The sequence below is a fragment of the Mastacembelus armatus genome, chromosome 24, assembly GCF_900324485.2.
Source record: "Mastacembelus armatus chromosome 24, fMasArm1.2, whole genome shotgun sequence".
NCBI lineage: Eukaryota > Metazoa > Chordata > Actinopteri > Synbranchiformes > Mastacembelidae > Mastacembelus > Mastacembelus armatus.
In genome coordinates, this window is record NC_046656.1 from 3,120,371 (window position 1) to 3,147,716 (window position 27,346).

The 27,346-nt window shown below is 42.4% G+C and overlaps 1 protein-coding gene across 3 annotated transcripts in view; it reads right to left on the bottom strand.

The window, feature by feature from the left end:
* Positions 1-27,346, bottom strand: part of bach2b (BTB and CNC homology 1, basic leucine zipper transcription factor 2b) — a 97,134-nt gene that overhangs the window by 5,729 nt on the left and 64,059 nt on the right. For all 3 annotated transcript variants that reach the window (XM_026318721.1, XM_026318720.1, XM_026318722.1), the window contains exons 3-4: positions 17,290-18,786; positions 2,463-2,669 (exon numbers count right to left, since the gene is read on the bottom strand). In XM_026318721.1, coding sequence (XP_026174506.1) covers positions 2,463-2,669; positions 17,290-18,786 — 1,704 coding nt within the window. The remainder of the gene's footprint in view (positions 1-2,462; positions 2,670-17,289; positions 18,787-27,346) is intronic.

Consider the following 27,346-nt stretch of genomic DNA (forward strand, 5'->3'; position numbering starts at 1 on the left):
CTTATGTAGACTTCACATTGACATACATTCATTTCTTGAAGGCTTGCCATGACCTTAACTACACTTACTTGCAAAACCCTAGCACTTACGCTCCCCTTAACCTAACCCTAACCTCACTTTAACCCTAAACCAAAATCTCCCCCTAAAATGTAATGGTGGGAACCATCAAGCTGAGTGCAGCAGTGTGAGTGTGTAAACAGGTTTGAGTCCCCGCAGTTTAAGTAATACACACAGACACACAATATTACTAAATCTCCTCACACATTGCAACCTGCATCTACCCCTCACAGTTGTGAAACAAGGCTCTAGACCAGGGGTATTCAACTAAAATTTAAAGAGGTCCAGTTAGAGAAAATTTCTTGAAGCAAAGGTCCAGAAGATCATAATGTCTAACTAGTTAGTGTGATATATATTTAAGTAGCCTAGTAGTTTTATCAACATCTGCATGTAATCAATACCTGACTGTCAAATCAAATGAATTCAGTACAATTCAAAAACTTTCTGACAATATTTATTGTCATGTAACATACAACTGAACATATCTCTACTGACACTCTCAGACACTCTCTGTACTTTTAAGGCTAGACTTAAAACCTTCTTCTTTGACAAAGCATATAGTTAGGGCTGGCTTCAGGCAACCCTGAGCCATCCCTTAGTAATGCTGCTATAGACCTAGACTGCCCGAGGACCATCGGTGCACTGAGCCCCCCCCCCCCCCCCCCCTTCCCTTCCCCCCCCCCCCCCACCCCTCTCTTCTCTCCTCCCACCTCATGTATATTCCACCATTGAATGTTACTAACCTTGTGCTCTCTCTCTCCCCTAGTTTGTGCTCTCTCCCTCTCCCTCTCTCTCTCTGTACCTTCTGCAGGTGTCCCTGGTCCTGGAGCTGTTTATCGCTGATGTGCAGTTACTGGTCCCACCAACTTGCAGTGTCTATTTGTTGTTTATTGTTGCTGTTCTTTTCTCTCTGCTCTATCCACTCACCCCAACCGGTCGAGGCAGATGGCCGCCCAAACTGAGCCCGGTTCTGCTGGAGGTTTTTTTCTTCCGTTAAAGGGAGTTTTTTCCTCTCCACTGTCACCAAGTGCTTGCTCATAAGGGAATTGTTGGGTTTTTAGTTTTAGTTTTTGTAAAGTGCCTTGAGATGATTTGTATTGTGATTTGGCGCTATACAAATAAAATTCAATTGAATTGAATCTGTATGGCTGTAGATATGTATAATGTTCTCTCGTTAACTAAGTTCTCTCTCTTTCTCCGTCTCACTTTACAGTTTCTCTCCCTTTGTTTTCTACATGTATCGCTCTCTTTCTTTTTCTTTGTACTGTCTTTTCATGCAGTGTTGCCAACTCGTCAGTAAGGAAAGTAGCTATTGGCTGTCCTAAAAGTCGCTAGAAGTCGCTGAATGACGTCATCGCGTAATTTGCATAATGTCCATGGCACATGCTGTAATTGTGATCTGAGGCTGTTTGAGTCAAATGCAGTGATTTGTTTTAGACAAAGAACATTTTACTTTTTATTTTATTTTATTTTTTTATTACGCCATGCATCAGTACAGATCAAACACATACATGATCGCACGCGCGATTCATTTGCAGTCGGGACGCGGAGTCGTGAACATTTCCTGCTGTGACTGCAACTGGGAGGGAGGGACTGCTGCAAGAGGACTGGGCCGCCTGTGAAGGCTTTGGGACGGGGGAGGGGCCCGCGGCTGCAGCTGATTTGCCGTCTTACTGCGGCAAATTGAGAAGTGTAAGAATGGTGCAGTACAGACACATCAGTGTCCAAATGTCTCCAGTAACACCAGAAAAAGTCGCCAGATTTGTCGCTAGTCGCTTTTTAAAAAAAGTGTCGCTAGAGGGGTCTGAATACTCGCTAAATATAGCGACAAAGTCGCTAAGTTGGCAACACTGTTTTCATGTGTAACTTGCCTCTGGCGCTGTTTACACTGTAGAGTCGTAATATTTACCGCCTGGGATGCACAGACTTGATTGGCTGAGTGGTATCACGTGGAATGGCTCAACTCGCATGCAATTGGTCTGTGCGTTTCCACTACTGTAAAGTCTAAAAAAGCTGCTCCGGTGGAAATAGAAGCGCCCCGTTAGGTTTTAAAACACAATCTTCTGTTTTGGCTGTAGGTCCGGGTCCGTATGGGGCGGCTTCTGGGTCCGCACCCGGACCGCGGTCCGCCTGTTAGTGACCTATGCTCTAGACTATATCAGTCTACTGCATCATTCTTTACAACTCCACCAAATGAAAAGTGAAAATAGCTCACTGTTTATGTTGTCTTTCTCTAAGTGAGGGTTTGCTGATCTGACCTCTACACATTTCTGTAAAGACATCTGCATGCAGACTGAACCAGAGCATCACTACCCACACACACAGCATGGTAACCAGAGGGCACTCTGATGGCATGAAAGTATTAACAGCCTAGTCTGTGAGCAAGGTTGAAGCAGTCAACTTACCAATTTTCTGATCTCACACTCCAGGTTCAGGATGCAGTCGAGCTTCCTCTTGCGACAGCGCTGTGCTGCAATGCGGTTCTTACTCCGCCGCCTCACGTCGTGGATGAACTCAAGTTGTTCTGAAGTCAGTTTGTGCATTTTTACCAACATTTGGAAGTCGTTCCGTGGAAGATTTGTGATTTGATCTACAGGGAAAGGGAGCTTCACCTGAAAAACAAAGAAGAAAATGTGAAATTATTTGCAACTCTTTTCCTTTCGGCTGCTCCCTTCAGGGGTCGCCACAGTGAATCATCTGCCTCCATTTAACCCTATCCTCTGTATCCTCCTCACCCACACCAACTATCCTCATGTCCTCCTTCACTACATCCATGTACCTCCTCTTTGGTCTTCCTCTAGGCCTCCTTTCTGACAGCTCTAACCTCAGCATCCTTTTACCAATGTATTCACTCTCCCTCCTCTGAACCCGTCCAAACCATCTCAATCTAGCTTCCCTGGCTTTTACTCCAAAACATCTAACATGAGCTGTCCCTCTGATGTATTCATTCCTGATCCTATCCACCCTCGTCACTCCCAGAGAGAAGCTCAACATCTTCAGCTCTGCTACCTCCAGCTCTGCCTCCTGTCTTTTTCTCAGTGTCACTGTCTCTAAACCAGACAACATTGCTGCTCTCACCACTGTCTTGTCCACCTTTCCTTTCATTCTTGCTGACACTCTTTTGTCACACATCACACCTGACACTTTCCTCCACCCGTTCCAACCTGCTTGCACGTTTCTTCACTTCTTTTCCACACTCTCCGTTGCTCTGGACTGTTGACCCTAGGTACTTAAAATCCTCCACCTCTTCACCTCTACTCCCTGTAACCTCACCATTCTACTTGAGTCCCTCTCATTTACACACATGTACTCTGTTTTACTGCAGCTAAACTTCATTCCTCTCCTTTCCAGAGCAAACCTCCACCTCTCTAGACTTTCCTCCACCCACTCCCTGCTCTCACTATAGATGACAATGTCATCTGCAAACATCATGGTCCACGGAGATTCCTGTCTAACCTCATCTGTCAGCCTGTCCATCACCACAGCGAACAAGAAGGGGCTCAAAGCCGATCCTTGGTGCAGTCCCACCTCCACCTTGAACTCCTCTGTCACCCCTACAGCACACCTCACCACTGTCTTACAGCTCTCATACATGTCCTGCACCACTCGAACATACTTCTCTGCCACTCCAGACTTCCTCATACAAAACCACAGCTCCACTCTTGGCACCCTGTCATACGCTTTTTCCAAATCTACAAAGACACAATGCAGCTCCTTCTGGTCTTCTCTGTACTTCTTCATCAGCATTCTCAAAGCAAATATTGCATCTGTGGTTCTCTTTCTTGGCATGAAACCATACTGCTGCTTACAAATGCTCACTTCTGACCTCAGCCTAGCCTCCACTACTCTTTCCCATAACGTCATTGTGTGACTCATCAGCTTTATTCCTCTGTAGTTTCCACAACTCTGAATTTCTCTCTTGTTCTTAAAAGTGGGCACCAGTACACTTCTCCATTCCACAGGCATCCTCTCCTCCTGAACACTTCCATATCTCTACAGGTATGTCGTCAGGACCAACTGCTTTTCCACTCTTCAACGCCTTTGTCACGTCATCCTTACTGATCTTTGCTACTTCCTGCTCCACAACAGTCACCTCTTCTACTCTGTGCTCTCTAACATTTTCCTCATTCATCAACTCTTCAAAGTACTCCTTCCATCTTTCCATCACACTTGTGGCACCTGTCAACACATTTTCATCCCTGTCCTTAATCACCCTAACCTGCTGCCCATCCTTCCCATCTCTGTCTCTTTGTCTCTTTTTTTCCCATCTCTGTTACAAATCAACCTCTCCCTCCTACAATAAATATCCAACCTATCATACAAATACTCATATGTCCTTTGTTTGGCCTTTGCCACCTCTATCTTCATCTTACGCTTCATCTCATTGTACTCCTGTCTGTTCTCTTCTGTCCTCTCAGTGTCCCATTTCTTCTTAGCTAACCTTTTCCTCTTAACACACTCCTGAACTTCCTCATTCCACCACCAAGTCTCCTTATCTGCTTTTCTCTTTCCAGATGACACACCAAGTACCCTCCTACCTGTCTCCGTGATCACTTTAGCTGTAGCTGTCCAGTCATCTGGAAGAACCTCCTGACCTCCAAGAGCCTGTTTCAGCTCCTCCCTGAAAGCCACACAACTCTTCCTTTTTCAACTTCCACAACTTGGTCCTCTGCTCTGCCCACCACCAGAGTCACCCTACACACCACCATCCTACGCTGTCTGGCTACACTCTCCCCAACCACTACTTTGCAGTCACTGATCTCTTTCAGGTTGAAACATCTGCACAAGATGTAATCAACTTGTAAATGATTTGATAACTGATCACCAAATCGACTTACTCTGTCTTACTGAAACCTGGCTACAGCAGGATGAATATGTCAGTCTGAATGAATCAACCCCCCTCAGTCATAAAAATTGTCATGTTCCTCGAAGCACAGGTTGAGGTGGAGGAGTAGCTGCAATCTTCCACTCAAACTTATTATTAAACTTTCATCCTCAGAACAATTATAACTCATTTGAGAGCCTCACTCTTAGTCTCTCACATCCAAACTGGAAAACACAAAAACCAGTTCTACTTGTTATTGTGTATCGTCCACCTGTTCCTTACTCAGAGTTTTTAACTGAATTCCCTGACTTCCTATCTGATTTAGTGCTTAGATCAGATAAAGTCATTGTAGTGGGAGATTTTAACATTCATGCAGATTTTGAAAATAATAGTCTCAGCACTGCATTTAATTTTATATTAGATTCAATTGGTTTCACTTAATAAACCCACCCACTGTTTCAATCACACCCTTGATCTTGTTCTGACCTATGGCATCGAAATTGAATGTTTAATAGTTTTTCTCCCATATCCTAATTTGTTAGGTCATTCTTTAATAACTTTTGAATTTAAGATGATGGATCATGCAGCATTTGGAAGAAAATTCCACTACAGCAGATGTTTATCTGACAATGCTGTTAATAAATTTAAGAAAATGATTCCATATTTATTTCCATCTATGTCATATGCCAATACAGTGGAGGGCAGCTGCCTCAATCCCACTCCCTACCAAATTGATCATGTTGTTGACAGCGCTGTAACCTCACTGCGTGAAACGCTTGATTCTGTAGCCCCTCTGAAAAAGAAGTTAGTGATTCAGAGAAGACTAGCCCCATGGTATAATTTACATGTTCGTACCTTAAAGCAGGCATCACGAAGGCTGGAAAGGAAGTGGCGTTCCACAAACTTAGAGGAAATTTTTCTAGCCTGGAAAAACAGTCTACTAACATATAAAAAAGCTCTCCGTAAAGCCAGAACTGCATACTATTCATCACTAATAGAGGAAAATAAGAACAATCCCAGGTTTCTTTTCAGCACTGTAGCCAGGCTGACAAAAAGTCACAGCTCCGTTGAGCCCAGTGTTCCCTTAGCTCTCAGCAGTGATGAATTTATGAGTTTCTTTACAAATAAAATCACAACTATTAGAGATAAAATTCAGCAGGTGCTTCCTATACCTGCAACAAATGAATCTTCTACTACAGTAGCTCTTGAATCATCTGTAGGACCTCAGTTATGTTTAGACTGCTTCTCTCCTATAGATCTCTCTGAATTTACATCAGTAGTTGCTTCATCGAAATCATCAACGTGTCTCTTGGACCCCATCCCGACTAGACTGCTTAAAGGCACCCTGCCATTAATGAACTCATCTTTATTGGACTTGGTAAATTTATCTCTAGTATCAGGCTACGTACCACAGGCCTTTAAGACTGCAGTAATCAAACCTTTACTCAAAAAGCCTAGTCTTGATCCAGGAGTCTTGGCTAATTATAGACCAATATCCAACCTGCCATTTATTTCTAAAATCCTAGAAAAAGCTGTTGCTAAGCAGCTATCAGACCACTTACACAGGAATGAACTATTTGAAGATTTCCAATCAGGATTTAGAGCACATCATAGTACAGAAACAGCACTGTTGAAAGTTACCAACGATCTTCTCTTAGCCTCAGATAATGGACTTGTTTCGATACTTGTCCTCCTAGACCTTAGTGCAGCATTCGACACCATTGACCACAACATCTTATTACAGAGACTGGAGCATGTGATTGGTATCAGAGGAACAGCGTTAAAGTGGTTCCAATCCTATTTATCGGACAGATTCCAGTTTGTTCATGTCCATGATGAACCTTCCACACGAACAAAAGTTAGTTATGGAGTTCCACAAGGTTCTGTGCTAGGACCGATTCTGTTCACACTGTACATGCTTCCTTTAGGATATATCATTAGGAAGCACTCTATTAATTACCACTGCTATGCGGATGACACTCAGTTATATCTATCTATTAAACCTGTTAACACAAACCAGTTAACCAGACTTCAAGCCTGTCTAACTGACATAAAGGCCTGGATGACCAGTAACTTTTTACTTTTAAACTCGGAGAAAACAGAAGTCATTATATTTGGGCCTAAAAATCTCAGAAATAACTTTTCTAAAATTATAGCTACTCTAGATGGCATAGCCCTGGCCTCCAGCACTACTGTAAAAAACCTTGGAGTTATTTTTGACCAGGACATGTCCTTTAATTCACACATAAAACAAATTTCTAGAACTGCATTCTTTCACCTGCGCAACATTTCCAAAATTAGGAACATCCTGTCTCAAAATGATGCAGAAAAACTAGTCCATGCATTTGTTTCCTCAAGGCTAGATTACTGTAACTCATTACTATCTGGATGTCCTAATATCTTAATAAAAAGCCTCCAATTAATCCAGAATGCCACAGCCAGAGTCCTGACAGGAACTAGCAAGAGAGATCATATTTCTCCTATATTGGCTTCTCTTCATTGGCTCCCTGTAAAATATAGAATAGAATTTAAAATCCTTCTTCTCACATACAAATCCCTTCATAATCAAGCTCCTTCATACCTTAAAGACCTCATAGTACCATATTATCCCAATAGACCACTTCGCTCTCAGAGTGCAGGCCTACTTGTGGTTCCCAGAGTTCTCAAAAGCAGAATGGGAGGCAGAGCCTTTAGCTATCAAGCTCCTCTCCTGTGGAACCAGCTCTCAGCCTGGGTTCAGGAGGCAGACACTCTCTGTACTTTTAAGGCTGGACTTAAAACCTTCCTCTTTGACAAAGCATATAGTTAGGGCTGGCTTCAGGCAACCCTGAACCATCCCTTAGTTAGTTATGCTGCTATAGGCCTAGACTGCCCGAGGACCATCGGTGCACTGAGCTCCCGTACCCCCCCCCCCCCCCCCCCCCCCCCTCCCCCCCTCTCCCACCTCATGTATATTCCACCATTGAATGTTACTAACCTTGTGCTCTCTCTCTCCCCTAGTTTGTGCTCTCTCCCTCCCTCTCTCTCTCTCTCTCTCTCTCTCTGTACCTTCTGCAGGTGTCCCTGGTCCTGGAGCTGTTTATCGCTGATGTGCAGTTACTGGCCCCACCAACTTGCAGTGTCTATTTGTTGTTTATTGTTGCTGTTCTTTTCTCTCTGCTCTATCCACTCACCCCAACCGGTCGAGGCAGATGGCCGCCCAAACTGAGCCCGGTTCTGCTGGAGGTTTTTTTCTTCCGTTAAAGGGAGTTTTTTCCTCTCCACTGTCGCCAAGTGCTTGCTCATAAGGGAATTGTTGGGTTTTTAGTTTTAGTTTTTGTAAAGTGCCTTGAGGTGATTTGTATTGTGATTTGGCACTATACAAATAAAATTGAATTGAATTGAATTGAACTTGTGTGCTCCTCCCTCCACTCTTATATGTCACCCTATGCTCTTCCCTTTTCTGGAAAAATGTGTTCACTACAGCCATTTCCATCCTTTTTGCGAAGTCTGCCACCATCTGTCCTACCTGTGGGGCATAACCGCTGACAACATTCAACATCACACCTTCAACTTCCAGCTTCAGACTCATCACCCTATCTGACACTCTCTTCACCTCCAGAACATTCCTAGCAAAATCCTCCTTCAGGATAACTCCTACTCCATTCCTCCAGCCACACCATGATAAAACAGCTTGAGGCCTGCTCCTAATCTATAGGCCTTGCCACCTTTCCACCTGGTCTCCTGAAGACACAAGATATACACCTTTCTTCTCTGTACAGACTGGGACCAAAATTATTACAGATAATTAGCAGTTATCACAGACACATACAGACAAACACTACGGAATTTACAGTCACCATTCAATCTAAACTGCATGTATCTGGCCTGTTGGAGGAAGCTGGAGTTATAGTAAAACAGGCAAATCAATGACTACTAGCTGTAGAACAGTTGCAACATTTTACCACAAGATGGCAAAAGAGTACCACACCAGACACCTCAGAGAGTAGACTGCACCTCATATTTAACATGTAGCACATTTTCAAGCAGAGGGGAAAAGGTGATCCAAGAAAATAGTCCCTCTCCATCTGTCCTGGAAGTGTGCCAGTATGACAGATTGAGGGGGGCAGTGACATGTCAATCTGATTCAAATCAGTGTCAGGTGATTTCTGGGGTCATGAATATCTGCATTAGTCCTCATGACTGCTGAACAAAAGAATTAGTGGAAGGAATACAGCACTGCTTTGGCAGTGCAGAACAAAATCAGAAAACTGTGGGATCCCTTTACACTGATGTGACAACATATCATGGTTGTATGTGTTTATTCTCCTTATCTCAGTTTGGAGAACAACAATAAGTCAGCCTCTCTCCCTTAGGTTATGGCAAACCTTATGATAAGCACATCATAGGCAGATCCACCCCAGCAGTATCTCTGTGCACCAGGGAACTGTAGCTTTAGGCAGCAAAGGAAGCAGTGGAGGCATAACAAAGAACCAGAGGAAGACAGCCGGAGAGCTTGGCAGAGATGAGACGAGCTGCAGCTCTGTCTTTCTCCTCTCCTTTTCCCTTCCCCACCATGTGCTGCCTCTGCAGAGCAGGAAGAACAAAGTCAAACAAAGGAGAAAGAGGAGCAAGTGATGCAACTCCACACACCCACTGTACCTGGCTGCTCAAGCGGGGCCAGATGCTCCCAGGAGACCCGTTCAGAAGACTGCAGGCAGAGGCTATAACAGAGGCAGCTCAGCTCTGTTTCTCCACCAGACGGTACACAGCAGTGGCTGAGACATCACCTGGTGTAACTATCGCTGTCATGGGGATAAAGGAATGTGCCTACTCATGTCACAATTGAAATGACTACTTCTAAAAAGCCTAGATGTCCCCATATCCCTGAGTGAGAAAATGGCTCGAGTTTCTTCATTAGAGGTACAACCTTCTGAGCTGCCAGGAGCCCCATTTCTCATCTCAGCTCAACATCTGCATGCAGGCATATGAATTAATAATGGCCCAAGCTTTCAAGGCCACACCACTAATATTGCCAGAACATGACAACTTCAGCCTCAGAAAAAGCAATGGGGAAGGCTATAAAACACCAGTACAAGCTGCCAGCCTCATCTAAAGTGGGGGAGAAGATGACTCTTTTTGTTATTAGATAGCTTGTTTACCATAATGCACAGCAGTTAGAGAGGAGGGAGCTTCCTTACAACAGAATGTGATGTGATCTGTGCCTAAACACAAGGAGGAGACACTGCAACCTTGTGCTGCTTTCTTTCTCCCCTTCATCCACCAGTTAGTGGTACGCAGGGGATGGCTAAATTTAGCTACCCTCCATGAGAACCAGTTCAACAGCAAGTCTGTGATGAATGAATACACTTTAGCGCTGGTCATAAATTCATGCCCAACACTGCAGAACACTGCATTTATATTTATTTCTCAATTCTTATGTGTCTAATCATCTCCTCTCTAGCCTAAGTCACTCTATTTCTCTGGGTCACGATACTGCAAATGGGGTACACACTGAAAAGTAGCTCTTATCTGTTATCAGGATCTGCCCTGGAATTGTGTCCTGTTAAAAGTAGTGAAGGTTCAACTTGTAAATGGATGTAAAATTTTGCCTTAAAATACTATGTGAAAGAAGAAGTTTCAGTTGTGGCTTGGCATGTTGACTGTGCATAAAACTTTTTTGATCCTCTCATCTGCTTGGGTACTTTTGGAATATTGTTCTCCAGGTGTCATCACATATGGGAGGAGCCGCTCTGCATTCACCATCAATCTCTTTCTCCCACTGTCTCTCTCTCTCTCATATATATATATATATATATATATATATATATATATATAAAATTACCTTCTCACCCCTATGGGTGATGTGTGTGTGTCGAGGGTGCCGATTACCACGGGACCACTGTTGCCTTCACCTTCCACATCTTTTCTAGCTCTTCTTTCAGCCCTTGGGATTTCTCAAGCTTCTCATGTGCCTTCTTTCTGATGTTCCTATGACATGGGATTGTTACATCTATGACTACAGCTTTCTTCTGTCGTTTGTCCATCACTACTATGTCCGCTTGGTTAGCCATCACCAGTTTGTTGGTCTGTATCTGGAAGCTTGGTCATTCTCCACAACCTTTGGAGGTGTGTCCCATTTTGACCTTGGGACCTCCAGCCCATACTCGGCACAGATGTTCCTGTACACTATGCCAGCCACTTGGTTATGGTGTTCCATGTATGCCCTGCCTGCTAGCCTCTTACAACCTGCTGTTATGTGCTGGATTGTCTCAGGGGCATCTTTGCACAACCTGCACTGGGGGTCCTGCCTGGTGTGGTAGACCCCAGCCTCGATTGATCTTGATGCTCACCAGTCCTCAGCCTCCTTCCTTTGTCTTAGTGTACAGTCTCAGGATGGTAGATTTGGGGTCAGGTGCGGGTCTAGACCCTTTTTAGGGTCTGTCTGTCATTTCAACCCCCCTAAAACGATCAATTATCAAACTATCAAAATTTATTGATAAAATGAGAATAACTAAGAAATGCAGGACATGTTGAATAAAAAAAAGATCTGAGTTTTTAATTTTTAATTTATTTTATTCTCTTTGCTATTCTGTGCATGTGTGATAGCCCTTCTTTAGAAGTGCAACGGCTTGTGCTGTATGCTGTATGATGAAACGTCTTGCAACGTATAGGTGGATATAGAAGGTAGGTAGTGTTATCAACAACAATAGTGAGGGCTAAGCCCCCATAAAGGATGACATCCTAGAACCGCCCCTGTTTGGGGTGAAACCCTCCATGCATTGTGAGGAGCTTCCTTGTCTTGACATCAGTGGCCTCTATCTCCTCTTTCAGCCAGCTTATTATGCCAGCAGGGTATCTGATGACTGGTTCACGTAGGTGTTGATGGCTTGGACTGTGTTCTTCCCATTTTGTTGGCTTCTCAGGACTTGTCTTACTCTCTGTAGGTATTTGGCTGTGGCAGCTTTCCTTGCAGCTTCTTCTTGGTTCCCATTTGCCTGTGGGATTCCAAGGTACTTGTAGCTTTCCTCAACATCCACTATGCTGCCTTCTGATAGTTCAATTCCTTCAGTCCTGACAACCTTCCCTTTCTTTGTTATCATCCGACACGATCATCCACACTTATCCAGTTCGAATGAAATTCCAGTGTTGTTGCTGTATATCCTGGTGGTGTGGATCAGTCGATGTCTCTCTCTCACTCTTGGCATACAGCTTGATTTTCCACTAGGGTTATTTTCCACAGTCCCATTGAGTTCTTAGAGTCTTATTGATGTTGCATAGCTCCAAGCATTTCAGAGGTTGGTCTGTCTGGTCTTACAGTCTAGAGCGACTACAACATATATATAGTAAATACACATAGTAAATACATATGTACATTCTAATGTACATAGTTTCGTGATCCTGAAGGACTTGGATTTGTAAAACGGTGATTTAAACAGTTACTGTAAAACAAACCACTACTCTTCCACTGATTTCGTCCTTGATCTAGGTGGTAAGTCAGCATGTTATTGACAGAGGATAGCTTATTTCATGTTAATATAGGTTCTAACTTGGTCATTCACTTTGTGTAATGCTTTAAGAAGCAGGTAATCCCAAGAATGGAATCTTTTTAGAAGAGAGTTGGAAGAGATACTGGATAATAACACCACAGCACTGATCATCAGGTTGCAACAATATAGCCAAAAGCAACACAACAAGAATCTCCACTCTGTTTTCCACTCTGAGGTAGCTGGATGCTAAATGTCTCAGTGCTTCAAGGACTAACACAGGATGTAAAACCCTGCAGAGGAACAGAGTTGCTTCTGTGCCCCAGCTGCTCTAAGGGCCTATGGACTGCATTGTTTGCTGTAACTCAGCTGCAGTAGCATCCTGGGGCTCTCCACTCACACTACACATAGGCCTTCTATGCTTTTCTCTGTAGACATGACAAATAAAAGCTCTTCTTTTTGGCCTCTGTCTACTCAGCACTCTGGAGTGATGCAATATATTACTTGATTTGGGGGTAACGAACTGGCACAGTATCTCTTTACCTTGTTACTACATTTGCTAGACTTACAATGTTACAGCACTTCAGTACATTGCAAAAAAGAAGTAAAGGAAAAAAACTGTAAAGGTTCATACAATAAATATTCCTTACATTAAAAATGAATAAATATGTCAGTATATAATAATATAATAAATATATTATAATTAAAGAACATAACCAAATTAGATCATGGATATAAGCAGTAAATTTCTAGTAATGTATGACTTGCTAACAAATGAGTGACACATTGAATCTTGGAGCTTGTTTGAGTTAGCTAATGCTATCTCTGTGTCTGGTGGACCTGTGAAAACAGGAGCATTTCTTTGTATCAGTTCATAGGAAAGACATTTTCTCTACAGTGTTTCTTAATTTAGAAACTCTACAAAACAATGCTCCTCATGTTACTGTAAGTACATTTGTACACATCATTCAATATTGATCCCCTTAACATTAACCTTGACTAACTCTCCTTCCACATATCACACATAGCCCTTCCATTTTCTTGTCATTAGCAGCTACTGTAACCTACTCCAATTTAACTGCACTTATCACATTTCTGGTGTTCCATTCCAATACAGATCATATATAATAATGTTGTTCAGTGACTTTATAAATTTCCCATAGTTCCTGGGGATAAAAGGGTAATAATTTTCACTTGAAAATGGCACTATTTTCTAGGATTTCATTTGACACGATGCATAAAATATCATAAGTGTTGCATATGACTAAAACAAGTAAACAGCTCCACAGCTAACATTATGAATGGCAAATCAGATTCAGACCACAGCCACATCATATCTGGAGTAGAGCAAAGGTCCTCTGGTGTTGTACAAGGGTAGTGGAACTGATATTATGTTCTGTGCTCTTCCTGTCATATGTTCATTCTATTTCATGTTTTGCCTGATTTAAAAAACAAGAAGAAGAAGAAGAAGAAGAAGAAGAAGAAGAAGAAAACAATGTGCTGATGTATCAGAACTACTTCCTCATTCCTCCCACACACTCCGAGATCAATATTTACACCGCTGTGACCAGACGACACAATGGAATGAACTCAACGCCTACACTCCTGTGTAGGCTCCAGCTCTAGAGACACAAATAAGGGAGGAGACAGGCTGAGGAGCAAATGGTGCTCAATGGTGCTGTCATGCATCTCTGCACATGCAAATGCTGATTGATGCAGGACTCTCTTTTAGCATTCTCAACTCTGAGTGAGATTGTGGCACTGTATATAACATTAGCAATGAGTTGTGTGATTACACACTCTCAGCTCCTCACTGACTTGAGACCTGTTATGTGATTCTGCTGGAAGGCAGTTGCAAAAAGTGCTAAAATCAAGGCTGAATAATCAACTCTGTGGCTACTTAATAACCTCTAAAACTTTGTAAACCAAATCTGTAGAACTCTCTTCTTTCACCTGCACAACATCCTGTCTCAAAATGATGCAGAAAAACTAGTCCATGCATTTGTTACCTCAAGGCTAGATTACTGTAACTCATTACAATCTGGATGTCTCAGTATCTCCATAAAAAGCCTCCAGTTAATCCAGGATGCTGCAGCCAGAGTCCTGACAGGAACTAGCAAGAGAGATCATATTTCTCCTATATTGGCTTCTCTTCATTGGCTCCCTGTAAAATACAGAATAGAATTTAAAATCCTTCTTCTCACATACAAATCCCTTCATAATCAAGCTCCTTCATACCTTAAAGACCTCATAGTACCATATTATCCCAATAGACCACTTCGCTCTCAGAGTGCAGGCCTACTTGTGGTTCCCAGAGTTTCCAAAAGCAGAATGGGAGGCAGAGCCTTTAGTTATCAATCTCCTCTCCTATGGAACCAGCTCCCAGTCTGGGTTCAGGAGGCAGACACTCTCTGTACTTTTAAGGCTAGACTTAAAACCTTCCTCTTTGACAAAGCATATAGTTAGGGCTGGCTTCAGGTAACCCTGAACCATCCCTTAGTTATGCTGCTATAGGCCTAGACTGCCTGAGGATTACTCAATTGAAGTGTAAAAGTGGTATAAGCAGTTCAGTGTCAGTGTGCAGTCTAATGTCAGTTACATGTGTATTGTTTGCTAAGATTAGCTAAAGTTATTATATTGGTTGTCTAGTTAAACAAGGCATATTTTTCTGATACTAGAATCAACTGCACTTCTGCCGTGTAAAATTGCTGATAATTTGTCTTCACAGATGTGGCTCACATAAATGCAACAGTCCATGACCACAAAGTAGGAGCTGCCCAAAGACCTCAGGTGACTCGATCTTGAATGACTAATGACTACACTCCAGTCAGACCCGCCTGGATTTTAACAACTTCCTTCCTCATTTGGATTCATTGTGTCCAGGCTACAGTCCTGGATTGCAGCTATTTTTACCAAAGCTGCTTTTCCCCTCTGCCATTTGCTCTGCAAACACAGTGAGGCCAGCCTTCTCCATGTGTTTGTTTGTACAACCAAATTACAGAGAGGAAAAATACTGGCCCAGGAAGCATGAGGTAGCATTTCTTCACCACATAAATGCCAATGGGGAGTAACCTAACACTCAGCTTCATTTTGCAAGTACCTCTCTGTAACCTCCACTATATAATAAACTGTGGAGCAGTGAAAATCTGGGAAACATTCATTGATGAAGAATCTTACCAACAGCCTGTGATAATGAATGGAAAGCTGGCAGATAACCCTGTGTGAATCAGCAAAGATTTGACAGAAGATACTGTGTGGAATAATGGAGCGTCTACAATGGCTGACACATACATATATAAACAGTCCCACACAGAGAAGTGACAAAAGAAACCAAAATGCCTTGTAGTCATTTTTGTGCTTGGTTGATAGCCTTCACTGTAAATCAATCCCACCTAATTTACAGCAGCACATTCAGCAGGCCCTTTAACAGCTCATAAATCCAATGGCAGATGGTCACACTACGGAGGTAATAATTACACTTTACTGCTCAGAATCGCTCTCATACAGTATGCAGTGGATCTAAAAAAGCACAATCCAATCATGTAGCTCCAACCCTTGCAACACACTGACTTCCTCCGTGAATCTGATTACCATGGCAACTTGCTACTCTCTCTCTTTTTTTCTCATCTGCGCACCTAGAGTAGCCTTCTTCTCCAAGCTCATCAAAAATAATTCGGCCTACAGGACACTCAGTAATGTTAAGTAAACATTACTGATTGTAGTACAAGAGTCAAAATGGCCTTGTGCTAATTTAGTGTCATGGGACCAAGAGGTTGTGACTTCAGGCACTGCAACAGCCAACATACAGTATCTAAGGAAAGGTAAATGACAACTCTGATGCAATGTGAAATATTGTAATATAAATGAATATATTGTAAAAGCTTTTCAAATATCAACCAGAGTAGGAAAAAAGCTCAGCATTTGCAAAAGCATGTGTAAGCAACACAGAGATGAAAATTTTAATTATTACAGTGAGTATACAACATTGCTACGTGAAAGCGACACTTTTCTTAGTTAAATGATTCCATTGTCTTTCCCTTCCCGTCAGGTGGGAAATCATTTTGATGTTATTAGGCCTGCACTGTGCTCCATCTGGGAATTAGAGGGTCCCTCACTGATCTTAACATGGTAACAACAGCCGTCTAGTGTGCAGCTTGGAGGATGTCTGCCCACGTGGATTAGGGGAGGATAATTAGAGGATTGGTTATTCATCCTTGTCAGCACTGTTAAACTGGACTACAGTCACGTCATGAGACTGAGCTGAGCGTCTTACCCTCACATTCAACTCGCTGCAAATGCAACCTATTAGGCTTTTTGTCCACAGCACATCACTGCTCTGATGTATTGGTTGTAATCTTTTTGCAATACACTGCACACCTTCACTGTGACTGTGTGAGTATTACAACTAAGTGTTGTTAGAAGTGTTAGAAACTGGTTTGTTTGAGAATTAACATATACATATTTTTGGAGGTGTACTAAAAATTTTCTTCTGGGTTTAAATGAGCTAGTTAGTCTAGTTGGCACTGACAGGGAGATGACCAAAGGTAGGTAGGGAAACACTTTAGAGGGCAATTCTATCATGTAAGAATTGTCACCCTTCAATTAATTTCAGTGTTTTTGCCATGCAGATACAGGTGATCACCCTTTATTTAAACAGCACCACAACCACCTGTATTTAGACTATCTACATTTGGGCACATATATTGACTTATTACACAGATTCCAGCAATGCCAAAAGTAGATTAATAATATCAAAGCACTTTTGGTGCCCTTTGGCAGTGCCGTAAATCTTACTGAACGCCCCTGCTTCAATTTCATAATGATTTAATGACTGCTAATGCTGACATGAGAGCAGGCCACTGTGATATAATTAGCCATGGTGGAAATGAGTGTGATAACTACATTGTGTGTTGAATGTTAAAGATGATGTTTTACACTGACCTCTGGCCCTCGCTCCTGGACATGGCAGGACTCGCTGTCTCCCTCTGAGAAGGACCCTGACTCATCACTGGAATTGGTGCCATAGGACTGCTCACATTTGATCTTGGGTCGCACTTGGTTAAAAAGAGCATCTCCTCCCACATTTTGCTCCTGCTGGTCCACATTGAGGCAGCGTGCCACATTGGAACATGGTGAAGAGGAGAATTCAAACTGGGGCAGGCTACAAGGAGAACCTCCACTGCCATCCTCCGCATAAGAATATGAGGAGCAGGAGCTAGAAGTCCTGGTGCGTGTCTCACAAGGCGGCGAACGTGGGCACACTTTGATTGGCACTGGGCAGCTGGTATTGGGTCGCGGGCGGCACAGGAGTGGAGGCTCAGTGCAGGTGGTGCTGGGTGAATAGGTCTGGGAGGTGGGGAGGGACTGGCTGGCTCCAGCCCACAGGCCCTTTGACATGTGCTCAGAGAGCTCCATCTCTAAAGAATTCCCACCAGGGTAGGAATGTGCTGGGGTTCCCAGACGGTTGCAGGCCCCTGAGGAAAATATGACACTACGGCGATCTATCTCAACTTCCTGTTTGCAGACTCCATCACAGGAAGCAGACTTGAGGGACAACCCTGCAGGGAAACCATCCACATCCTTTGGGGATGTAACAGACAGACCCAGCTCCCCAGTTAAAGGCCTGAAGTCCTTTTTATGATCTCCCTGAGCGTTTCCTTTGTCCTGGGGACAAACAAGTCTGTTGGCAAATAGCTGCTGTGATGTATTGGGCAGACTGGGGAGGTCCACCTCTTTCTTAAAGAAGGCTCGAAGGCAGGAAGGAGACTTGGGTCTCTTGGTTCTTTCCATAGGTATTGGGTTATCCATCTCCATGGCTGTCACACCATCCTGCTCATCCCCTGACAGGCACAATGAGATAGCCTCTTCCTCTGCCTGTGGTTCAACTTTGATTTGTGCCAAAGGCAGTCTGCCTTGTCCTGGCACTGCCCCGCTAACACTGCTCTCCTTTAATGTGCTTGGAAAACCTGAGGTACTGGTGTGTGAGGAGGTGTCATTATTGTGCTTGTTGCAAGCCCACTGATATTTCCTGTACTTTGGGCATCGTGGTAGATCTGATGCTCCGTGCCGATCAAAGTCCAGCCGGCCATCTGTGAAGTTACTGGGCATAGCCATGGCTACTTGATCCTCATCAGGGCGTCGAAAAGAGGTGAGGACGTCGGCACAGTGCCGCATCTTGGGTGAGATGGGTCTTTCTGCCTCTGACTGCATGTTCTCATCCTCTGAGTTGTTTGCTTCTGCAGCCACTTTGTGGCAGGGCAGCAAGCCATCCTCCTCACTACGCAGCTGAGCTTCCAGAAAGCGAAAGCATGAGTCCTCAAGGTTGTGCATTCGCAGGAATTCAGCACAGCGGATGACCTCCTGGATATTTTCTCTGCTGAGTAACAGCTTAGCAGTGTAGGCAAACTGCAACAATGGGGCGAATCCCCTGGCAGTGACCTGGAAAAAAAAAGGGAAATTGCCAGCATTACCATCTGCACCACCATTGCTCAGAACACAACCATAAACAAACACTATAAAGTACCAGATTTGATTTTTTTATTGGATCAGCACTGAACATTCTGTACAGTGGTAAATAAGAACTGGTATATGTCCACCCTCATGTTCATAATAACAATGTGTGGGATTTGTTGGGGTGTTTTTTGTTTTTTGTAAAGTGCCTTGAGATGATTGTATTGTGATTTGGTGCTATACAAATAAAATTGAATTGAATTGAATTCCAGCAGTCCATCACTGTCTGCTATGTTGCTATGTTCATTGGTTTTGCCTAGAGAGACTCGTATTACTGCTTTGTATTTGCAAAACTGTTACTTGCTTGATACATGTCTAAGCACAATTGCTGCTTAGATCCATTCAGTGTCGTACATGTATTTACTTCTGGCTGCAGGAATCTACATAGAAAATAGTGGGTTAATGGGTCCAGTGATGGAAATAAAATTTTAAAAAAATCAGCAAATGTTTTCTTCAATGATTAGTACTTAGGGTCAGATTCAGATTTTTAGCCTCACTATTGAGATTTGGAATCAATTCAAACTGCTTTGATTAACCTGGGTTTTGCCCTCAACAACACTGACACATCAGTGCTCCATAATGAAAGTGCCCCAATCAAGGCTTTCCGTACAGCCTCACTTACTGTGTCAATGCTCTGCAGCCTCAGGTCAAGTGCCTGTAAAGCCTAATGGTTTGTAATACTATGGCTTATCCCCGTTATGGCCATGTGGCATGGAATGATAGAGGGAAGCCTTCTATTTTGACTTAATACCAGATAATTAGGTAAACTCTTGAACCTGCAGAAGTACAGGGCTTCCCCTTCTGCTGTTGCCACTGAGCACAGAAAGAAGAGAAACAAGCCAGAGAAGTTGGCTTTAATAAGCCTTTTATATAAAGTTTAAAGATCAGGGAGACTTTTACACTGGTTGAAATCATCACTTTACTCAGGCCCTAGCACGCTAACCCTACCACTTTACCCTGGTTAATTCTCAGGTGACAAACACGTCACTGTTAGGCTAAGGGAATGCAATCAAGCCACATAGAGACAAAAGATGTGCTCACAAATGCAATTACAGTGGATTCACTTTAAAGCTGGGATACTCGTGTTTGCTATATAAAGCCCCTTTTCAGAAGCTGAGTGATGTAAAGTGTTTCTTACAAGACTTAACAGAGCCTCGCAGAAGTAGCGGATAAGCAGTGGAATGCGGTTTTAATGAGCCCACTGTTTACTCATTGTTTTGCTGCCTTTGTTGGGGCAAACAAGATGAATTACTCTAGGTGGAATGGTATTTACTGTGTGAGCAGTGCAGCAGCTTCCAGAGGTCCTGTGGTCTCTGCCAGACACGCCACTGGTAAAACAGGATTTTCCCTTTTAAGTAATCAAAAGAACCACAGAATCAACTCTGTGGTTTTTCTGCCTGAAAAAACAACTAAGCAGTATGAATGAGGAAACACAAATATGTCAGGAAGAAGTTGCTCGTGGTCATAAAATTCATTAAGAATGAGTTAAACCACCTGGCTTTGGGGAGGAGAATATGAAGAAATGTATTACGTTGCTGCTTTTTGTTTTTTAGATGCTTTAACCCTACAGAGCCAAGACTTTATTGACTTCTTCTTTGTTCAAAAAAATACAATCAGAGATAATACATGCTAGAGGCTCAGAGCTCAGACACAATGGAGAATCCATCCGTGCCAATTTGAATACAACTACAAATTAGGCTTCCATCCATCTATCCATTATCTATATCTGCATATTCCTAACCAGGGTCCCTGGGATCTGCTGGAGCCTATCCCAGCTCTCTTTGGGTGAAAGGCAGGGGTACACCCTGGACAGGTCAGCAGTCCATCACAGGGCCACATAGAGACAAACAACCTCACACACTCACCCTCACTCCTATGGGCAATTTAGAGTCACCAATCAACCTGATATAAGTGTTTTTGGGAGGAAACCGGAGTACCTAGAGTAAACCCACGCAAGCACAGGGAGAACATGCAAACTCCATACAGAAAGGTCCCTGCCCAAAATTAGGCCTATGTGATTAAATAACATATCTATTAAAACAACGGAATATATATATAACATTATTATATTTGATATTTTTTAGTTCAAATACATATTCTAATCTGGAGATGTCCCGGTAACACACAGGAACAAGAATGAAGTTTTCCCTAGCACTTTGTACACGCACTACAGACCCTGCATAGTTTTAAAAAATTTTTTTATTATTATTTTATTTTCCAACATTGTTATGCTGTCAATTTAGCCATTAGCTATATTAAGGGGAAAATTATACTCTGATGCGAAATGCCTTTGTCAAAGGTTGATAAACTTTTATATTTATTTGAATCTCAAGATTCACTTGACAGCTTTTTCCAAAACTTTAAACTAAATCAACTTTTAATCAGAATCAGAATCAGAATCAGAATGAGCTTTATTGCCAGGTATGTTTACACATACAAGGAATTTGTTTTCATGACAGAGGCTTCCACAGTGTAACAGAATGACAATGTATAAAAGATTAAAAATAGAACAGGAAATAGGGAATAACAATATACAAGTTGACAATAGGCATATTGCAGGTATATTACAATAGACAGTTTTGTATATACAGGTATATTATGTGCAAATTAGAAATGTAAATTAAGTATGTGTGTTACATAAATAATGTATTTATATGTGTATAAGTGGCCAAATTTACATTAAAATACATTAAGATGATGTTAATAGTCAGTTAGTTTATAAGGCTTCTTTGTTTTCTAACTGTGTGTTTAGATTCTCCAAGAGTATGAACCTCTTCTGAAGGGATAACCAGCATTTTTACAAAAGAAAAAGAAGCATGACAAAATCTCCAAAATTTCCCATAGATGTTCACCTGTTTTGAAATTTGGTGACTTGCGGAAATCCCAGCATTGGGTTAGCTTGATTTTGCATACTGTATGCCAAGATATACACCTACAAACACCTAACTGAAGAGATTTCTTTAACTGCACACTGCACTTTAGTTGGTTCTGGCAATTGAACATCTCTCCTTCTTAACAAGTACATCCACAGGCTGCAGCCTCCAAGTATTCATTCATTCATTCATTCAATTTATTTGTATAGCGCCAAATCACAATACAAATCATCTCAAGGCACTTTACAAAAACTAAAACTAAAAACCCAACAATTCCCTTATGAGCAAGCACTTGGCGACAGTGGAGAGGAAAAAACTCCCTTTAACGGAAGAAAAAAAACCTCCAGCAGAACCGGGCTCAGTTTGGGCGGCCATCTGCCTCGACCGGTTGGGGTGAGTGGATAGAGCAGAGAGAAAAGAACAGCAACAATAAACAACAAATAGACACTGCAAGTTGGTGGGGCCAGTAACTGCACATCAGCGATAAACAGCTCCAGGACCAGGGACACCTGCAGAAGGTACAGAGAGAGAGAGAGAGAGAGAGAGGGAGGGAGAGAGCACAAACTAGGGGAGAGAGAGAGCACAAGGTTAGTAACATTCAATGGTGGAATATACATGAGGTCGGAGAGAAGGGGGATGGGGGGGGCGGGTAGGGTAGGGAGCTCAGTGCACCAATGGTCCTTGGGCAGTCTAGGCCTATAGCAGCATAACTAACTAAGGGATGGTTCAGGGTTGCCTGAAGCCAGCCCTAACTATATGCTTTGTCAAAGAGGAAGGTTTTAAGTCTAGCCTTAAAAGTACAGAGAGTGTCTGCCTCCTGAACCCAGGCTGAGAGCTGGTTCCACAGGAGAGGAGCTTGATAGCTAAAGGCTCTGCCTCCCATTCTGCTTTTGAGAACTCTGGGAACCACAAGTAGGCCTGCACTCTGAGAGCGAAGTGGTCTATTGGGATAATATGGTACTATGAGGTCTTTAAGGTATGAAGGAGCTTGATTATGAAGGGATTTGTATGTGAGAAGAAGGATTTTAAATTCTATTCTATATTTTACAGGGAGCCAATGAAGAGAAGCCAATATAGGAGAAATATGATCTCTCCTGCTAGTTCCTGTCAGGACTCTGGCTGCGGCATTCTGGATTAATTGGAGGCTTTTTATTAAGATATTAGGACATCCAGATAGTAATGAGTTACAGTAATCTAGCCTTGAGGAAACAAACGCATGGACTAGTTTTTCTGCATCATTTTGAGACAGGATGTTCCTAATAAAGTATACCTCTAGTGTAACGCATCATGCATTGAGCTTCCAAAGGCACTGTCCCTATCAGTCTATCAGTCATTTCTAAGAGGCAGCCGCCGACTCAATATCTCTTAGGGGGGATTTTGTATGTGTACTTGTATGTCTACCTTTGTAAGGACCACTTTGAGTGCTGTTGCTAAGCAGCTATCAGACCACTTACACAGGAATGAACTATTTGAAGATTTTCAATCAGGATTTAGAGCACATCATAGTACAGAAACAGCACTGTTGAAAGTTACCAACGATCTTCTCTTAGCCTCAGATAATGGACTTGTTTCGATACTTGTCCTCCTAGACCTTAGTGCAGCATTCGACACCATTGACCACAACATCTTATTACAGAGACTGGAGCATGTGATTGGTATCAGAGGAACAGCGTTAAAGTGGTTCCAGTCCTATTTATCGGACAGATTCCAGTTTGTTCATGTCCATGATGAACCTTCCACACGAACAAAAGTTAGTTATGGAGTTCCACAAGGTTCTGTGCTAGGACCGATTCTGTTCACCCTGTACATGCTTCCTTTAGGATATATCATTAGGAAGCACTCTATTAATTACCACTGCTATGCGGATGACACTCAGTTATATCTATCTATTAAACCTGTTAACACAAACCAGTTAACCAGACTTCAAGCCTGTCTAACTGACATAAAGGCCTGGATGACCAGTAACTTTTTACTTTTAAACTCGGAGAAAACAGAAGTCATTATATTTGGGCCTAAAAATCTCAGAAATAACTTTTCTAAAATTATAGCTACTCTAGATGGCATAGCCCTGGCCTCCAGCACTACTGTAAAAAACCTTGGAGTTATTTTTGACCAGGACATGTCCTTTAACTCACACATAAAACAAATTTCTAGAACTGCATTCTTTCACCTGCGCAACATTTCCAAAATTAGGAACATCCTGTCTCAAAATGATGCAGAAAAACTAGTCCATGCATTTGTTTCCTCAAGGCTAGATTACTGTAACTCATTACTATCTGGATGTCCTAATATCTTAATAAAAAGCCTCCAATTAATCCAGAATGCCGCAGCCAGAGTCCTGACAGGAACTAGCAAGAGAGATCATATTTCTCCTATATTGGCTTCTCTTCATTGGCTCCCTGTAAAATATAGAATAGAATTTAAAATCCTTCTTCTCACATACAAATCCCTTCATAATCAAGCTCCTTCATACCTTAAAGACCTCATAGTACCATATTATCCCAATAGACCACTTCGCTCTCAGAGTGCAGGCCTACTTGTGGTTCCCAGAGTTCTCAAAAGCAGAATGGGAGGCAGAGCCTTTAGCTATCAAGCTCCTCTCCTGTGGAACCAGCTCTCAGCCTGGGTTCAGGAGGCAGACACTCTCTATACTTTTAAGGCTAGACTTAAAACCTTCCTCTTTGACAAAGCATATAGTTAGGGCTGGCTTCAGGCAACCCTGAACCATCCCTTAGTTAGTTATGCTGCTATAGGCCTAGACTGCCCGAGGACCATCGGTGCACTGAGCTCCCCCCCCCCCCCCCCCCCTCTCCCACCTCATGTATATTCCACCATTGAATGTCACTAACCTTGTGCTCTCTCTCTCCCCTAGTTTGTGCTCTCTCCCTCTCTCTCTGTTCTCTCTGTACCTTCTGCAGGTGTCCCTGGTCCTGGAGCTGTTTATCGCTGATGTGCAGTTACTGGCCCCACCACCTTGCAGTGTCTATTTGTTGTTTATTGTTGCTGTTCTTTTCTCTCTGCTCTATCCACTCACCCCAACCGGTCGAGGCAGATGGCCGCCCAAACTGAGCCCGGTTCTGCTGGAGGTTTTTTTCTTCCGTTAAAGGGAGTTTTTTCCTCTCCACTGTCGCCAAGTGCTTGCTCATAAGGGAATTGTTGGGTTTTTAGTTTTAGTTTTTGTAAAGTGCCTTGAGATGATTTGTATTGTGATTTGGCGCTATACAAATAAAATTGAATTGAATTGAATTGAATATCTCAATAAGAAAATTTTAGCAATGTTAGGGTATTGGACCAGTCCTTACTTTTCAGACCTGTTTGAGGGTTAACGCTTGGTTTTATGGTTAAGGTGCGAATTAAATTTGTTGATTTTTGTACAAAGTATAAGTAAAAACTATAAAGCTGTTACAGGGGCCATAAAAACCACAGTGTATGTTTGTAAGTAAGACTTTGTATTTTTTAAAAATTTACTAATAATAACTAGTTCTACATCTCAGTTGTAAAATATATATTTGGACCAATAGTCACCACAAACAGGGTCACCACAGTGGATCAATTTGTCTGTATGATTGATTTGGCACAAGCTTTACACTGGATGCCCTTCCTGATGCAACCTCAGTAGCTGAGGCTAGCAGACCCGTAGTCTTCCAATTCGGTCTCCCATCCAAGTACTAACCAGGCAGGGCACTTGCACTCGAGTGCGGCCGCACAAACAGGTCACACTTATTTTTGGTTAATTATTAACATGTCAGTCCAGTAATTTGTTAATAAATGTAGATAAAACTGTGGAATTAATTGTGCATAGTTCAGTATTCACTCTTTTTTTAATCAATTATGGATTAGATGTATATTCTTCCAATGCATTTTACACTTTAAATGGTTTTCCTGTTGGGGATTCATGCATAGAATCTGATTTTTCCATTTGTATTTGAGGCACACACACATACGCACACTTGCACGCATGCATGCACGCACACGCACGCACGCACGCACGCACGCACGCACGCACGCACGCACGCACGCACGCACACACACACACACACACACACACACACACACACACACACACACACACACAAACAACCTTTAACCTGAGCAAGTTTACACTCAAACTATTGCTACTGGTCTTTGTCCAGGCAAATATATGCACAGAATTAGGAGTGGTCAATCAATCATGCAATGCTGAGGTGGTGGTAGCTTAAATGAAACTGGCCAGTTGCATTGAGAGCTGCTGATAAAGAGCAAAGCTGCTGGAGGAAAAGTGCTGAGCATACCAGGGATCTATTTTCAGCTAGTATCAGCAGCTGCTGCCTGTGGGATCACATCTTTATGTGTGCCCTGCACCATATGTGATTACTCCACTGTTACAACCAGCACAGCAGCCTAATGAAGTACAGAGTGGAGGAAGGGAAGGGAAAAATACTTGGGAAGGATGGACAGAACGAAGGATAATAAGAGAGAGACAGTCACAGCATAGAAAATGAACTGTTAAAAAAAGAGGAGGATACATAGAATGTGTCCTGGTCATTAGCAGCTGTGATGATTCAATTATTTCAGCTGTTAACAACATAGTGTATTAGTTAAGACAAAGAGACAGAGTCATAAACAGGACAGATAAGGTAAATTTTAGGCTAACCACACTGCTCTGTAACTGGAGTGGACAGGAGATACCATTACATGGCAGAAAATTATATCGTGACCAATCACAGACATGGATAATTTAAATTACATTTTTAGGATGCCAGCCAAATATCCTTTCATAAAGAAGCTAGTCACCATCTCCCCTTCCTGACTCAATCTCTATCTTACCTCAGTTCAGTTACCCCAGCCACACCCACTTACACAGGCCTTTCACCTTCATAGAAGAGGGCTAATTTATGCAAATGTGCTCCAGTGAATTCCTGCATGTTATGCATGCTAATGAGGACATGACATGACAATGGAGTGCTTCCCCATGAAAGTGAAAACACTCCATCACTGTTGGAGGGAGCAGCCAACACTTTATCATCAGATCTGCTGACTAACCTGGCAGTAAGCTCTGTGTTCCCAGACAAACATTAAGGAGCCTGAGTCACAACACTAATGGAAATGAGGCAGGTGTTGTAGGCTGTGGTGGTGCCACTGTGGGTTAAGCTGTTATGCTAGAGGAGATGACAGGAAATGTGCAGGAACAAACACCTGCACAGGCCTGCGGCAAAACAGCTACCACCTACAGATAAATTACATTGCTGTTACAAAACAACATTGTAACTTTGACAAACATAAAATCAAACATGTAGTTCATGTTGACTCATCTATATCCATAGTTTGAGATTTGCAAGCTGTGGCATGAAATTAGGTGAAACCAGTGGCTGCCTTGGGGGAAGGAAAGACAATTAAATATAAGGGTATGCACCAGAGTAACACAGAAAATGCTCATGAAAAATATAAATAATACATAAATTGTGTAATTAACTTAAAATATGCAAAATGACAAATGGTGCACTTATAATTCAGTATTCTTTAGTGTTAAATAAAACTTTATTCAACAGGTAATTAGATATATTATTAGAAATAAAGCCAGATAGAATGTATCTTCAACCAGTATTTGCTCATCAAATTACTGAATATACATATAA